General features: G+C 35.5%; 1 protein-coding gene across 1 annotated transcript in view; it reads left to right on the forward strand.

Moving 5' to 3' along the window:
- The window catches only part of LOC128574149 (rho GTPase-activating protein 20-like), a 55,617-nt gene that overhangs the window by 10,578 nt on the left and 30,590 nt on the right, over window positions 1–14,449 (forward strand). Inside the window, exons 5-9 of the mRNA XM_053574825.1 lie at window positions 1,917–2,066; window positions 7,606–7,647; window positions 8,556–8,640; window positions 11,609–11,686; window positions 14,323–14,389. Of these exons, the coding sequence (XP_053430800.1) occupies window positions 1,917–2,066; window positions 7,606–7,647; window positions 8,556–8,640; window positions 11,609–11,686; window positions 14,323–14,389 (422 nt within the window). The remainder of the gene's footprint in view (window positions 1–1,916; window positions 2,067–7,605; window positions 7,648–8,555; window positions 8,641–11,608; window positions 11,687–14,322; window positions 14,390–14,449) is intronic.

The following is a 14,449-nucleotide window of genomic DNA, read 5'->3' on the forward strand; positions in this document are numbered from 1 at the left end:
GGAAATATTCAAGGCTTTTTATGCTCCTTAAGAGCCTAAGTAAGTTCAGGAGCTACCTCTGCTCAAGATCTGGTTCTTGGTCTGCCTTGTAAGCTGTTTGCCTTTAGGCAAGTCAATCTGTTCATGACTCCATTTCCTTTTCTGTAAAATGTTTGAGTATGAAATAACTTGGGTAAAGTACTTACAACAATGACTGTCACCTGCTAAATTCTCAAGAATATTAGCCACTATTATTGTTATTATTTTTTTGAGACAGAGTCTCACACTGTCTCCGTAGAATGCTTTGGCATCACAGCTCACAGCACCCGCAAACTCTTGGGCTTACGTGATTCTCTTGCCTCTTTTTCCCGAGTAGCTGGCACCCACCACAATGCCCAGCTATTTTTTGTTAGCCGTTGTCATTTAGTTGGCCTAGTCCCAGTTTGAACTCACCAGCCTGGGTGTATGTGGCCGGTGCAATAATCACTGTGCGACAGATGCCAAGCCTAGCCATTATTTTTAGTATATGAGGATGGAAGTCATTGATCATACTTTTAGACACTTCCATGTTTTTGGCACCTGTGCTTGAATATTATTGATCTAGGGAATAGAAAATGCTATCACTTTTTCCCCAGGACAGTATATGTGGATGTTTCCACAAGATAGCTATAAGTAGACCACATAGAAACAAAATGTGTGAAACCACACATGAAAGAGTCTTTTCATTCTAAAAGACTTGTAATTACAGTTTTATATGACCTAAATAACAGGCATCATGAAATAAGATTCAGTCTGTAATTCAGTCTTTTTATTTTATAAAAATCTAATGATTCATAGCAGTAGCATGAAGAATACTTCAATTCAACAGGAAGAAGCTATCATACCACAACCTGAGTGCAGGTGAATTCAGTGCACTCTAGGGGAAGCAGTTCAAACTAGATTCTCCATATGCAGGATTCTATACTTCCTGTAGTATCTTTGTGATCTTTGTAAGTTCTGTTTAAGAGTTTTAGCCATAAATATCTCATGAATCAGAGTTTCAGGGATACTTGCATACATGAGGTCTCTTAGATTTTACTCTAGTTTTGCCACAAAGGTTCTGAATGCTTAAAGGGACCCAAGTCTTCCTGTGTATTCACTTCATCCTACTCAATGTCTTCTGTTCAAATTTCCAGTCTGTCTGAGCAGAAAATATGTCTATTAAATGAAGGGATATGATGGTTTCTACCACGTGGGTCTAAGGAGGATTAGGTGGGAATTTTCTGAAAGCAATTTCACTTCTGTAGTAAAAATAGATCACCTTCTACATCTTGAGAGATTAATATTGATTCTGTCAAACCTGCTTTTTTTTATATTCCTTTTTAGCCTATATTTTTCAATTTAAGCAAGAGTATAAGGGGAGAAGGTTTCACCAAAATCTTAAGGTTGAAAATGTAAAATATTCTATGCTGCTACAGACTAGAAAATCTTATAACCTCTCAGGTGAAAACATATTATAAATTCTTACAATCTCAGGTTTTTTCTGTGGCTCTCTTTTGAAATGAAAATTTGATAAACATTTTAATAAAACATGTACAGTTTTGTGACCGTCCTTGAAGTCTTTTTGGAAATAAGTCATAGATAATAAATGAGTAAATTTTTTGTAAAAGTAGTAAATTTAAAGTTAAGACTTTTGCTCCAAATGCAAATCTCAATGAATAGAAAAAAGAAATGGCTATTTTTATGTCCATTTCTCTGTACATACATGCATGAGGAGTAAATTTTTCACCAAATGTATTAAAGGCTTTTTTGGAACAAGGGAGACAAACACATTACAGTTGACTGTGATGGGCCCTGAAGATCATAGGAGCCTATGAGACAATTATCACAAGTACAAAATCTCCCATAAAATTTAAGAAACAAAATAGCCAGAGGTCCTTTTGTTTTCATCTTTCTAGGTGCATCAAGAACTTCAAGACAAAAAGCACAATTAAATTATCAGATATGTGGACAACCAGCTGTTTGGCTGAAGAGGGAGAAGGCAACACTGAGGCTGTGAAGTCCTTCATCTTGGGCTGGCCCACTCAGAACTTTGTGGCCACTTTCAAGTAAGAACCACAGCTTGTCCTATATTTACCTTTCTGAGCTATTGTGGTCATTTCTGTGATGAGAGGGAAAATTTCAGGCAAATTTTATTCCCCAAATTGGTAGAAAGATACCATTTTATTCTGATTGTTTATGAAATCTATAACTGATTTTTACACCTAATTAAACCAATACACTTGTGTGACATGTTTCCCCTAAGAGATTTTGGCTTAAACTATACGAAAAGTAACACCACTATTGGGGACTCTTGTAGTCATTTATCTTGGTTTGGCCAATCTCTTTTAAAGGGGCTCTTCTGTGTCAGTGTCCTGCCATGGGGGCAGGGTCCACTAAGACCTGTGGAAGTGGCAGCAACCGACTGAAGAAATATAATGTTAGAAACAATGGCAAAGAAAGAGACATGAGACAGAGAACAGAATTAAAGGTGGGAAGTCAAGGGTCCATTGACTGTTTGGGGGATTCCAGCAATGGCCCAGAGTGTTTGATCCATTCTGCTTCATAAATATTCATTTGCCCAGAGGGTAAGATGAGGGAGAGAACACAGATGCCAGCACATTCTTTGAGTGAGCATATCAGCTCCTATTGTATTTGTTTTTTAAGGGTTTGAGTAGACTTAAGAAATCTGAAATCTGAGCCTTATAATGAGACTGCATCGTGCTTGAGATCGCACACACAGATTTCTAAGGAGGTGTTAAACTCCATTACTTTCCTGTTTAGTAAAACACCACTGGTGTTAATCTCCTCTGAGGAATCATGGAGAGGCAGGAATTTTCCTCCCATCACCTCCACAGAGGATCTTCCTCCAGGATAAGGGATTTAAGCTCTTCCACCCATATCTCAGGGTTTGAGCTACTGCCTTGGTTTCTGCCCAAGGAAAAGCAAATATCCCAAATGGGTGTCTGCTTTGCCTGTTTACTATGCAGGAAATGACCCAGTTAATGTATCTTTCTAGGTCTTTGTCATAGTCTCTTCTGTGGCCATTTTTCCTCAGAGTGCTCACAGACCCAGCCGAGGTGTTTAAAAGCTCTATCCCTATCAGGCTAGAATTTCAGAAAAGGCAGGAAGCTTGCTAGCATTTGGCTAGCTTAAATGTAAACTAGCTGACTTTTCTTTGTTCCAACTCACTCAGCTTATTGTTTAATATTCCTCTGTTTCTGGGGGTGCTTTCCCTTGCCAAGAATGAAGTCTTCGTTCTCCACCCTTCCTGCATACTAAAACAACAAAGGGAATTGAACTTCTAGGGATATTAAAGTGGAGTAGATTGGTCAAACCCTTCAACTCCCTCTTCAACATCCCCTTTCCTAATGGCTAGGTGTTTGTTTTACATACTGAGCCTTTGAATTTCATAAGTCTTTCGAAGCCACTGAAATGGCATGCATGAAGCTAATTTTATAAAATATTCTGATTTAGTTTGCATAACTGGTTTATCCTCCAAATTTTTCTAAAGAAGCAGTTTTTCATCCTACAAACAAAACTGATGTCATGACATACAGGGTTGTGAATTCTGTATCAAGTGTTGACTTAGTTTCTATGGAAATGTGGGAGTTGAGAGCAAAGTATAGATTTTAAGGAGTAAACCTCAGTTTTCCAGGATTCATTATCTCCTGGATTGTAGGATTAAAGAATTTGTTTCCTCTTCTCCTGACTGTTCTTAGTTGGTACTTTTCAGTTTGGGGGGAGGCAAAAATCACAGCTGCGAATTTGAACACCTTCAGGATTTGTTTTTCCCTTAAAGATGTAGGGTCCTATACATGAACCTGATGCTTTTCATTCTGCTTTTCTGCCCAGCATCACCAAACTGTTAAGGCTTCATCCAAAAGCCAAAGGACTAAAGTTTTTCAAGCTGTTAACCTTCTCTAGTAAAGACAGGGATATCATGGCATTCTACTCTGCACTAGTGCCATCCACAAGAGTTTTTGTTTTTTCCTTTTTTTTTTTTAATTAAGTTATTGGTGCACAAATCATGAACACATTTATGGCATTTTTGGACTCAATGTGTTGAGTATAGGTACAAATTGGAATGCTTACTGCCACTAATCAACATAGCCTTCACTTCATTTACCCAATTAAAACGTTTAGACATTTGTGTTCTTCACCTGATAGAACCAACTTGTACTTGCAATGTGCTCCATAGGTGTGGTTCCCCTACTAATACTCCCTCTATCAACACAACCCTTTCCCTTCCCCTCTCCCTCTCCTTTCCTCCTTCATCCTAGGCTAGAGTTGTGGTTCATTTTTCATATGCAAGTGTGAGTCCTTATAAATTGGTTTCGCAGTAGTACTGAGTACATTGGATATATATTTTTTCTATTCCTGAGATACTTAACCAAGAAAAAATATTTTCTAGCTCCATCCCTGTAAACATAAAAGAGGTTAAGTCTAGATTTTAAGAACTTATTTGGAAAGAACATATGTTTTTATCTTTCCTTGCATGTCTTGTTTTTCATGGCAGACAGCCATAGATATCCTTATTTTCTATTGCTTGACCTCCTTGGAGTTCCATGTACAGAGAATCTATTTGTTGTGATTGTTGTGACCACACAACCTTTTTAATCAAATAATTTTCATGAAGCTTTATAAGAAAGGAGGGGTTGGGGAATGTGGAAACAAGTTTTATATACACTTTATTGCTCAAACAATGTCTCTTGAACCAAGTGGTCAAGGTTAATATCTCCAGTGATGGCATGTGGATATCATGTACTTCTTGATCTAATGTCATGTTAAAAGCAATTTACCTCCATGGTCCTCTCCCCCCCATAGAAAAACATAATTCTATTTTAATAATGAGAAAATCATTGAAGTAACACAAATTGAGAGTCATTCTACAACATCACTGACCAGTATACCTCAAAACTATAAAAGTAAAGAGGCAAAAACAGGGAAAGACTGAGAAACTGTCATAGATCAATTTCTTTTCTTTTTTTTTTTGGCCCTGGTCACATAATTTATTTGTTATATTCATAAAAATAACATAAAATCATGATTAAAAATTCAAGTAATGCAGAAAAATGACAAGTACAAAGTTTTAAAGTACCCAAGCTTTTCATTCCTACTACAGAAAAGTGGGGGCTATTTAGAAGTATAAATACATGTCACCATTTAAATGCCCTTTTTTATTAATATTAAATCATAGCTGTGTACATTAATGTGATCATGGGGCACCATACACTGGTTTTATAAAGAGTTTGACAAATTTTCATCACACTGGTTAACATAGCCTTCCTGGCATTTTCTTAGTTATTGTATTAAGACAATTATATTCTACATTTACTAAGTTTCACATGTACCCTTGTAAGATGCACTGCAGGTGTTATCCAACAAATCACCCACCCTCTGCCCATCCTCCACCCCTCCTTCCCCTCCCTCTCAATTTCTAAGGAAACATGATAATTAAATGTACTATGGATACTCGATTAGCTCCTAGGCCAGAAAAAGGACATTAATGGAAACCCAGTGATGTCTGAATAAAGTCAAGAACTTACTTTATTTGAAGAATAGTGTCCCAATATTGTTTCTTAGCTTTAAAAAATAGTCATGATATTGTAAAAGGATAACATTAGAGGAAAGTTAAAGTGGGTGAGAAGGATGCAGGGGCTCTCCATCTTATTTTTATTACTTTGCTTAAAATCTGCCATTATTTTAAAATTAAGATTATTTTCTTACAAAAAGGTGTGGAGTTTTGGCTTTTCTGATAATTGCTCTTGAAAAGCATTTTCTTGGGCTCCTTTTCCCCCTAAAGAGAGCTTATTTGAGTGACATGATCCCCAGCTTGCCCTCAGCAAGAAAGTACTTAATGTCCTCCATCATTTGAGATAATATTCCAATATGTCTTTACTTTCTTACCTTTAAGACAAACTTCTTTCCCTTCTGAATATTAGTATTATATTTTTCAATGTCTTAAGTGCTTTTACCAACAGAGAGCTAAAGTGTCTTTATAAACTCAAAGATAACCGTTCCTTTTAGAGCACTTTTGTTTTTTATCCTGTAAAATGGTATGATATTAAGAACTATGAAAGAAAATAACTCCTTGATTGTAGGATAGAGCAAGAGGAAGGGAAAACCTAAGAAGTTTACACAAATAAGAAGATTATAGAGTTTGCCTGACACAGTTGGTAATTTATTTTTTGAAGCAATGTATGCTATGTTGTCAAACTAGTGAACACCATAGAGCAATGAGAAGTAATGATCTAAAGCTGCAGGCAGTAATCCAGATACATTTCACAAATGTAATGTGGAATCAAAGCAGCTAGGTCCAAAGCAGCACATACTGTATGATTATATTTACTGAAAGTACCAAGACAAGCAAACTATTCTCTGCTATGGAAAGTAGGAATGGTGACAACCACAGGCTGAATAGGAACATCAGTGGACCTTCCATGGTGATTGTCTGTTTCATAATCTGGATGGTGGTCATGGAGGTGTGTTACACTTTAGCTTTGTGCAGAATTCTCTATACATGTTATTTGTCAAATAAAAGTTACAAAATTACTAAGTCTCTTAAAATGAAAGTTTTTTTAATTTCTTTGAATAAAGTGAGTGGGTATAAAGAATATGTCTCATATATTCTCAACACTGAATAAACCCGAGGTTTGACATGAACTCTGAAAATGTGGGCGTTTTAAAAAAGAAAATGTAATAATTGATGAAAGATGGAGTTTGCATCATTAACTATTGGTTGACAAGATGCTATGTGCTTTCTGATGGCCACTTCTGAGATATTGCTTATGCAGAATGTTGCAAAGAAACAAAAATCAGAAAAAAATACAAATACTTCTGAAGTGGATTTTGTTGGATCAAGAAAATAACTAAGGTTTCCAATTTCTCTGAAGAGATTAGCGAGAAGGTTTCAGAGAAGACCACATTGGTCTAAAGTTCATTTTATTTATAAGTTTAAGAATTAAATACAGCTGGAGAAAACTATTAATAGCCATTTAATTCAAAATGAATTGAGCTTAAACAGGTTGTATTACTTGAAGATAAGTTTTCTATGAACTCATTTGCTAAATTATAATTCTTCAGTATGTATTTAAATGTTGACATCTCTGAAAACATTTTGGTTGCTGAGCCAAGATATTTTCGTTCATATGCCAAATTTCGCCTTCACCCCTTTAATCTCAATATTAGGCATACTTTCCATCGCATGATGCTTTAAACTACAAACACAGTACAATTGAGATAACTAATCCAGCTTTACAGATGTGGGAAAACCAAGTGTTGGATTATAAATCAAGTATTCTTGGCACTGTAAGAGCTACCACCCTTGCTCATATAAAACCACTTGTAGAAACTCAGTGAAACAGAGGGTCTGTGTAGAATCCATAAAAAATAATTTACTATAACTAGAGTTGATTTTGAAATTTCTCCAAAAGGACATTTTCCCTTTGGGCATCTCCAGAACACAGTTATGCTGAGGTTGCATCTTCCATGTGCAGCTATGTCAGTAACAGCAGGCTGTTTCTATTTTCATCAGGATTGACAATCTTCAATATGCTAGCCTGAGTAGTTTGTGTGATTTTCCTCCTGTATTTTCTCTGATTGCAGTTCTTCACAGGAAAAAGACAAATGGCTTTCTCTTCTTCAGTGGTATGTTTTTCAGCATATATAGTTTTAATCTTTATGATGCAAGAAATGAATTCAACCTTTCCTGCAGAGATGTGCCCCAGATTGTTCTCTTCTCTTAAGTAGAAATTGTTCATTTGTCCTGAAAATAAGGTACTGTATGGAGTATTTGGGAGCTACTACTCGCTTTATATGTTCTTTTCTTACATGTTTGGCTTACTTTCTAGGAAGGAGACTATTACTGTTCAGAACATTGAGGTCTAGTTATTTTATGTTAGCCAGAAAGTAGTCAAGAATATCCTCCCCCCCTTCCTGTCACCTCCTGTCTTCTAATTGGGACTAACAGTTTCCTCAGTGTGTGTATTAAGTTCCCATATCTGGAGAGTTTTTGCTGAGTACCTCAAAAGCCAATTCTTTAGCCCACCATTTTGTATATAGATTTCAATGGTAGATTTAGGCTCATCTGTCAGAACCATAGTTCTTCCCTCCTTCCTCTCCCCTTCTCCTCCCCAAGAAAGAGGTATTCACGATTTGCACTCTGTCGGAGAGCAACATGAGAGGCAAAATGTCATTGCTTTGCTTTGCCCTTGCCAAGTATTACATATGCTTCTGTTGTTATCAGTATGGTGTGGACCTGTCCAGAGAAGGCAGGGAAGCTATAAGGATAAAATGTTACCCAGAGCTGCCTTAACCTGCTTATGCTTCTTAAACCTCACTAGACAGGGAGGCCCCTATTCTTTTATGCGCCTTAGTCCAACATCCCAATTTCTGTTTATTTTCTTCCAACCTAGAAAGCGATCTGATTTTGCTGAGTCTTATCTTATGTCTATAAGCATTGCACATGAGGATATTGAATATATTAGCAAAGCAGATTGATTTTGAAAATAATCTCTCAGCAAATTCCATCTAACTCAGTGTTTGCATTTGATTAGGAACATCGATCTGGAAAAAGTCAAAGATGACCCAAAGAACATTCCCTTAAAAATCTACACTCAAGATGTTGCCAATTGTGTCCATGTAAGTGATTATCAGGCAGTACATTTAAATCCAGGTTTCTGCATAAATCACATTACTGGGGATAATGCATGTAAGAGAGACAGACAGGCAGACAGGTGGACTGTGTGTGTGTAGCACAGGGAAAAATGCGATGTCCTAGGTGTATCTATGTCTTTGTATCTATGCAAAGCAAACTCTGGAGGACAGGAAGCAAGAGAAGCTTATCTTAGCTACAGTATTTGACATTTACACTCGGAAGGAACACCGCCTGTCAGAGGTTTCTTTAGTTTCTGTGCACGACTGTTTCCTGGATCTCATCAACAGCAGCTGCAGGGAATGGTAGTAAAGATATTTCCACAAAGAGCTATTTCCTATTATTATTTATTATTATTTCCTATTATTATAAAGAATTTTTTCCAAGTTGTCAATTCTGAAGTAAAAAGTGGTTTTGAAAAGTGTGTTTTTTGAGTTGTTATGGATTGAATTGTTCAGGTTAATAAGTGAATGATGTGGGAAAGGTGACATTTTTAGGGGATTAGGATTTTTCTGCCCCAATTTTTTGCAACATGGGTCAAATAAATATTGTTTAACTGTAGTTATAATATATAATTGATGACTGATTTTACTACAAAATCCAGGATGTTATCAATGATGAATTAGATGGAATTTTATGAATAATCTTATGATACTATATCCTGTCATAGTTCACCACAGCTCTAGCACACAAAATGGTTTCATTTGTGGAAAACTATGAAGTGAAGAATGGCTATGTTTTGGCTAAAAAGCAAAACTTATTCAAATGTTCTGAACAAGACCCATATGCCAGATATGATTTCTTGAGTGCAATACTCAAATTTTTAAGGCACTAAAGTACAGAGATCTTCTGTAGAAAAGTGGAAATAAATATATTGTTATTACCATCTGATTTGATTCAATTGGTATGGTGGTTTGTTATTGTCACAAGAGGATATTCAAAGAAAACCCCATAAATTTTTTGGAACACTTTTTTAAAATGTGAGTTCTTGAGAAAGGAATGATGTTCCACTCTTCAGTTAGGAAAAGATGAAAGATATGGTGGGTCGGGTGCTCTGTTGATACCACTAGTCCCCTAGAGTGTCATGGATGATTTGACACACTCTGTCCATTGCTCTCTGAAGCAGATTTCATGGCAAGCGTCTCTCTGAGGAGCTCTGCTTGCAGAGTGATTCCCCCACTTAGGAGCACTTGAAGGGGAAGTACTGTCTTCTTCCTTTAGCTGTGCACAACCTGTCAGTGAATACTGCTATTGTGCAACCAAATAGCACCTTATCCATTTGTGTTTGTTTGTTCGTTTGTTTTTGTTATTCATTAGCTAGAGAGCTCTGTCAGGTGAAATTCACTTTTTTAGTCTACCACAAAGGCATGTGGGCATGTACACTTTCTGTAAGTATGATTCTGAACATGTATGCCAATTAATAAGAAAAACTATTATTAAGTAGGTAATTGGGAAGATAGATGCTTTACTTTATAAAAAACTCCATAAGATAATTTTTTTAAATGGATTGGTTTTAGACTTAACAAAAAGCAGAAACCTTTATTAAAATCAATTCTTAAGTCAAAGCCCAGTATTTAACATTCCTGTGACACGTCAGGCAAAAAAGTCTCTGGGTTGGGGCTTCAAATCTTTTTTTTTTTTTTAAATAAATCATAGCTGTGTACATTAATGTGATCATGGGGCACCCTACACTGGGTTTATAGAGTATTTGACATATTTTCATCGCACTGATTAACATAGCCTTCCTGGCATTTTCTTAGTTATTGTGTTAAGACATTTATATTCTACATTTACTAAGTTTCACATGTACCCTTGTAACATGCACTGTAGGTGTAATCAAATCTTCCCTGTTGTGCTCTCATTCAATTTGGCATAATCCTTGACGATACCAAGATTATGATTTGAAGTAGATACATTTCAAATCCTTTATATAAATAAAAATTTCTTAACAAACAACTTTAGAACCAATTTGTCATGTGAAATAATTGGCTTATGGAAAAGAATTACTGTTAATGGAGAAATAAGTGATACATTATTTGTAGATTTTCCTTAGCTTTATTATCATATCTTTAAAATATCATTATATTCTCATTTATGATACTTATTTGTAAATTTAAGGCCCTCTCTATCATGAACATAGCCCAAATAACTGATTTGTTATAAAACTTAGGTATATGGAAAAATATTTCTTTCCTTTATAACATATCATTTTTCTCGATTTGACTGTTGCCTATTTGGAATTTTGCAAGGTCCAATGATATGCTTGAGTCTTGCTGATTTTTTTTTTAAATCTCCTTTTTAAATAAGTGTTTCTTACTATTGTTTAGCATATACCTATGACAGACAGATCATAGACTCTATGGTAGAGTTGTTAATAGAACAGAGATATCTTAAATTTTCAATTCTTTCTATGAGAGGGATTGGCTATGGAAAGTAGCCACAGTGTTTGACACATAGAAAATTCTCAATAAAAATGTAAATATATTTTTGTGAACAGTTATTATTCATGTTTTGCCTAAACTGTCTTTAAGCCTTTCAAGGAAATAAAAGCCTGGACTGTAAAACCAGTACTCAGGAAAAGAATAAAGGTTCAGCTTTCTCTGTACTTTCCCCATTACGTTATGGGAAAACAAATATACAAATGAGGCAGTGTGGATTTTTCCTTGTTTGTTGATTTTACTTTGATTGGGAGCTGTATCCCTGTACTGTGCCAAAAACACATTTGGTCCCCTATTTACTTGCTTAAGCTTTAATACTTTTCGGCCACACAACTTTAAATTTCAGAGAAATATTATATTAAAAGGTACAATTTATAAGGGAATACATGTAAATTATTATCAATTGTGTTCTACTGAAGCTTGTGATTGACTCTTTTCATAAAAAATCAAGACTACTTCTTCAGTTGATTTAAAATCTTTATTCACAGCTACATTTCTCATTTCTTTTTTCCTACAGTATAAAACCATAAGAGTAAAGAACTCACACACGGCCAAAGAAGTTGTGAAGATGGTTTTTTCAATTCTAAGAGTAACCGTAAGTTACTCTGCTGGATGATCTTAATTAGAAACACACTGATATTTTAAGTTCATAGTAATCTTATCCCTTTCATCAGAAGACACCTGATTATTAAAGATACCATTACTTTGTCCCTTAAAATGTAGAAATTAAAATGAATAAGCTTTAATATTAGCTTAATACATGGTGGCATTCTTCCAGTCTTATTTTAGATTCGTGTAAACTGCGGGTAGAATGAGATTGGACTATAATTTTCAAAAATAATATGCACCTTGATTGTACTATGAGAATTGTACAATATAATATTTTTATGTCAGATCCGTGTTGACAGAGTTTGAACTCCTTTTTCTCCTTCCTACATGACGCTATATTTCTACTGCTCCTCCATGCAACTATCCTGTTATTTCTCCAAGGTTCAATCAGTCTCAGAAAGGCCAATTCTCAAGGATTTTCTCAGTGTACCATTTTACATAAAGTAACATTGGGTGACAACACATCCTGAGAATGAGCTGGCTAGTACCTCTAATAAATCAGGAAATAAAAAAACAATTTTTGTGTTAGACACTAGATTCAAAGAGCTGTAGTGTGTACACCATACTCCTTTCTGCTTTGCCTTTAGTTTTTGTCCCTTTCCATTTTCTGTGACACAGGTGAGTGTTTTGAAATTGTAGTAGTAGAGAAGATGAGAGTATTCAAAGATGAGGTAGAGGAAAGAGAACTGGAAGGTTTTCTCATTGTGTCTCTATCCATTATATAAAGAGCATACAATGAAAGAGTACCTTTTGTTAAAGGGAATGAATTAAAAAAAAAAAAAAGAAACTAAAGGAATCACTGTAAAAATGCCATTCCTCAAATGAGGTTCTCCGATATTAGAGCACACTAATGCTATTATATGACATAATGCACACCTAAGATACACCATGATATCATTATATGTATGTTGATTTGCTTGTTTGTGGTGCTATAGGAAGGCACAACTACATCAGGGACTTTACCAAAGCAATGCAAACATTGTAACTAAATTATTTGTTACCCTCATTATCACACTGAAAAAAGAAAGACTAAACCATAGGACAACCAAAATTTTGGATAAGAAATCTGCTTTCTTTCTTACATGAGATTTGTAATATAGTTAAATGTATATGAACTGAGTAAAGCAGGCACCTCTGCATTGATTTTTATTCTTTACACCTATATTTAAGGGAGGAGATAGTTTCAGGAGTAGAAAGGAAGATGAATGACATGATTTATTTTCTTATCCGACTCTTAACCTTTGAATAAAATGGTCAAGCTTTTCAGGAAAAATGTCTATTACTTTTAATAAGAATTGAGGATATTTGGTGATAGCTATTGAACGGGATTTTTAGTTTGTCTTCAGGTGCCACAGGAAACAATAGATTGTGTTAGATTTCTCTTCAAATTTATTTATTTTATTTTTTATTTAAAGTTTTTTTATTATTATTAAGTCATAGTTGTGTACATTAATGTGACCATGGGGCACCATACACTGGTTTCATAGACCATTTGACATATTTTCATATTCTTCTTAGGAAAGTATCTCAAGAATGGAAAAAAAGTAACCAATGTACTCATCCCTACTATGAAATGAATTTATGGCTTTCATATGAAAGCTATAACCCAGTTACACTCTTCATATATACATTCAAAATTTTAGCCAGGAGACATGGCAGGGACAATGTCACAAACTGAATGTTTTGTGGAGGCAAAGGGGAGTGGTTGTAAGATATTCATCAGAGCTAGAATTCTCCATTATAAAGGTAGGCCATGATTTTTAATCTGAATTTCAAGGCTAGGATATGAAATATTGCCAACAGTTTTCTCTATTCTAGCTGTATTGGAGCCATTTTTATTTTATCCTTCCTAGAGGATTCAGCAAAATCTGATGAATTAGTATAATGTTTTTTCAAGTGGAGTTCACAGTGCTGTTGGGTCCTAACTGTAACAGTGAACGATTGTATTGTTTTCCGTGACTACTAGGGTTATTTTCTAGGTAGAATTCTTGTTCTTTTCTGTCCTCAGTGCTGGACTTAACCATACTCAAGCCAGTGGAAACTCTGCCAGCTACCTATCTTCTCAAAGCCTGTTGGTAATTCTTCTGCTCAGAAGTAGCTGAGCTAATAATCAGCATTTGCCTTTTTACTTTGTCATCACAGACACAGAAGCATTTGTGTCTTTCTGGATAACAAGGTTGTCTTTTCAGAGCTGTACTGGATGTCCAGTATTCTCTGAGAAGTTTCAATATTAAAAAAGTCCAGGCTTTCAAGAGGAAATTCACCTTTTAGAAACAGGAAGTTTGTTCTTTTTTTGTTAGTGAGCCGACCTCCAATTTGACATTTTATGGCCTGCCTATACAATGAGGGCCTGACTCCACTTCAGCTCATGGATCCTGAGCCATCACTGGATGGAGAAAAGCAGGATTCCTGAGTCCTCTACGGGGGGCTGGGGAAAGAGACACTAGTTCTAGGAATTGGCATTTACATCTTCAGAATCCATCTCCATCCTCTTCAACATGATAAGAATTTATAGTATCCATAATTTTCCTTTTGCAAAGCATACAATGTCACAAACTATGTCCTCATTTAGTCAACAAGCTTGAAAGATTTATTATAACTTTCAATTCTTTTATCTCCAAGGGCTCAGACACAGATTACCAGTTGTGGGTAAATTCTGGAAAGAAAAAGGAAAGATATCCCCTTGTTGGTAAGGGTTTGCAAAAGTTCTTTATTTGACATTTTAATTGTAATGTGACTTGCACACATC

Source organism: Nycticebus coucang, chromosome 21, assembly GCF_027406575.1.
Source record: "Nycticebus coucang isolate mNycCou1 chromosome 21, mNycCou1.pri, whole genome shotgun sequence".
NCBI lineage: Eukaryota > Metazoa > Chordata > Mammalia > Primates > Lorisidae > Nycticebus > Nycticebus coucang.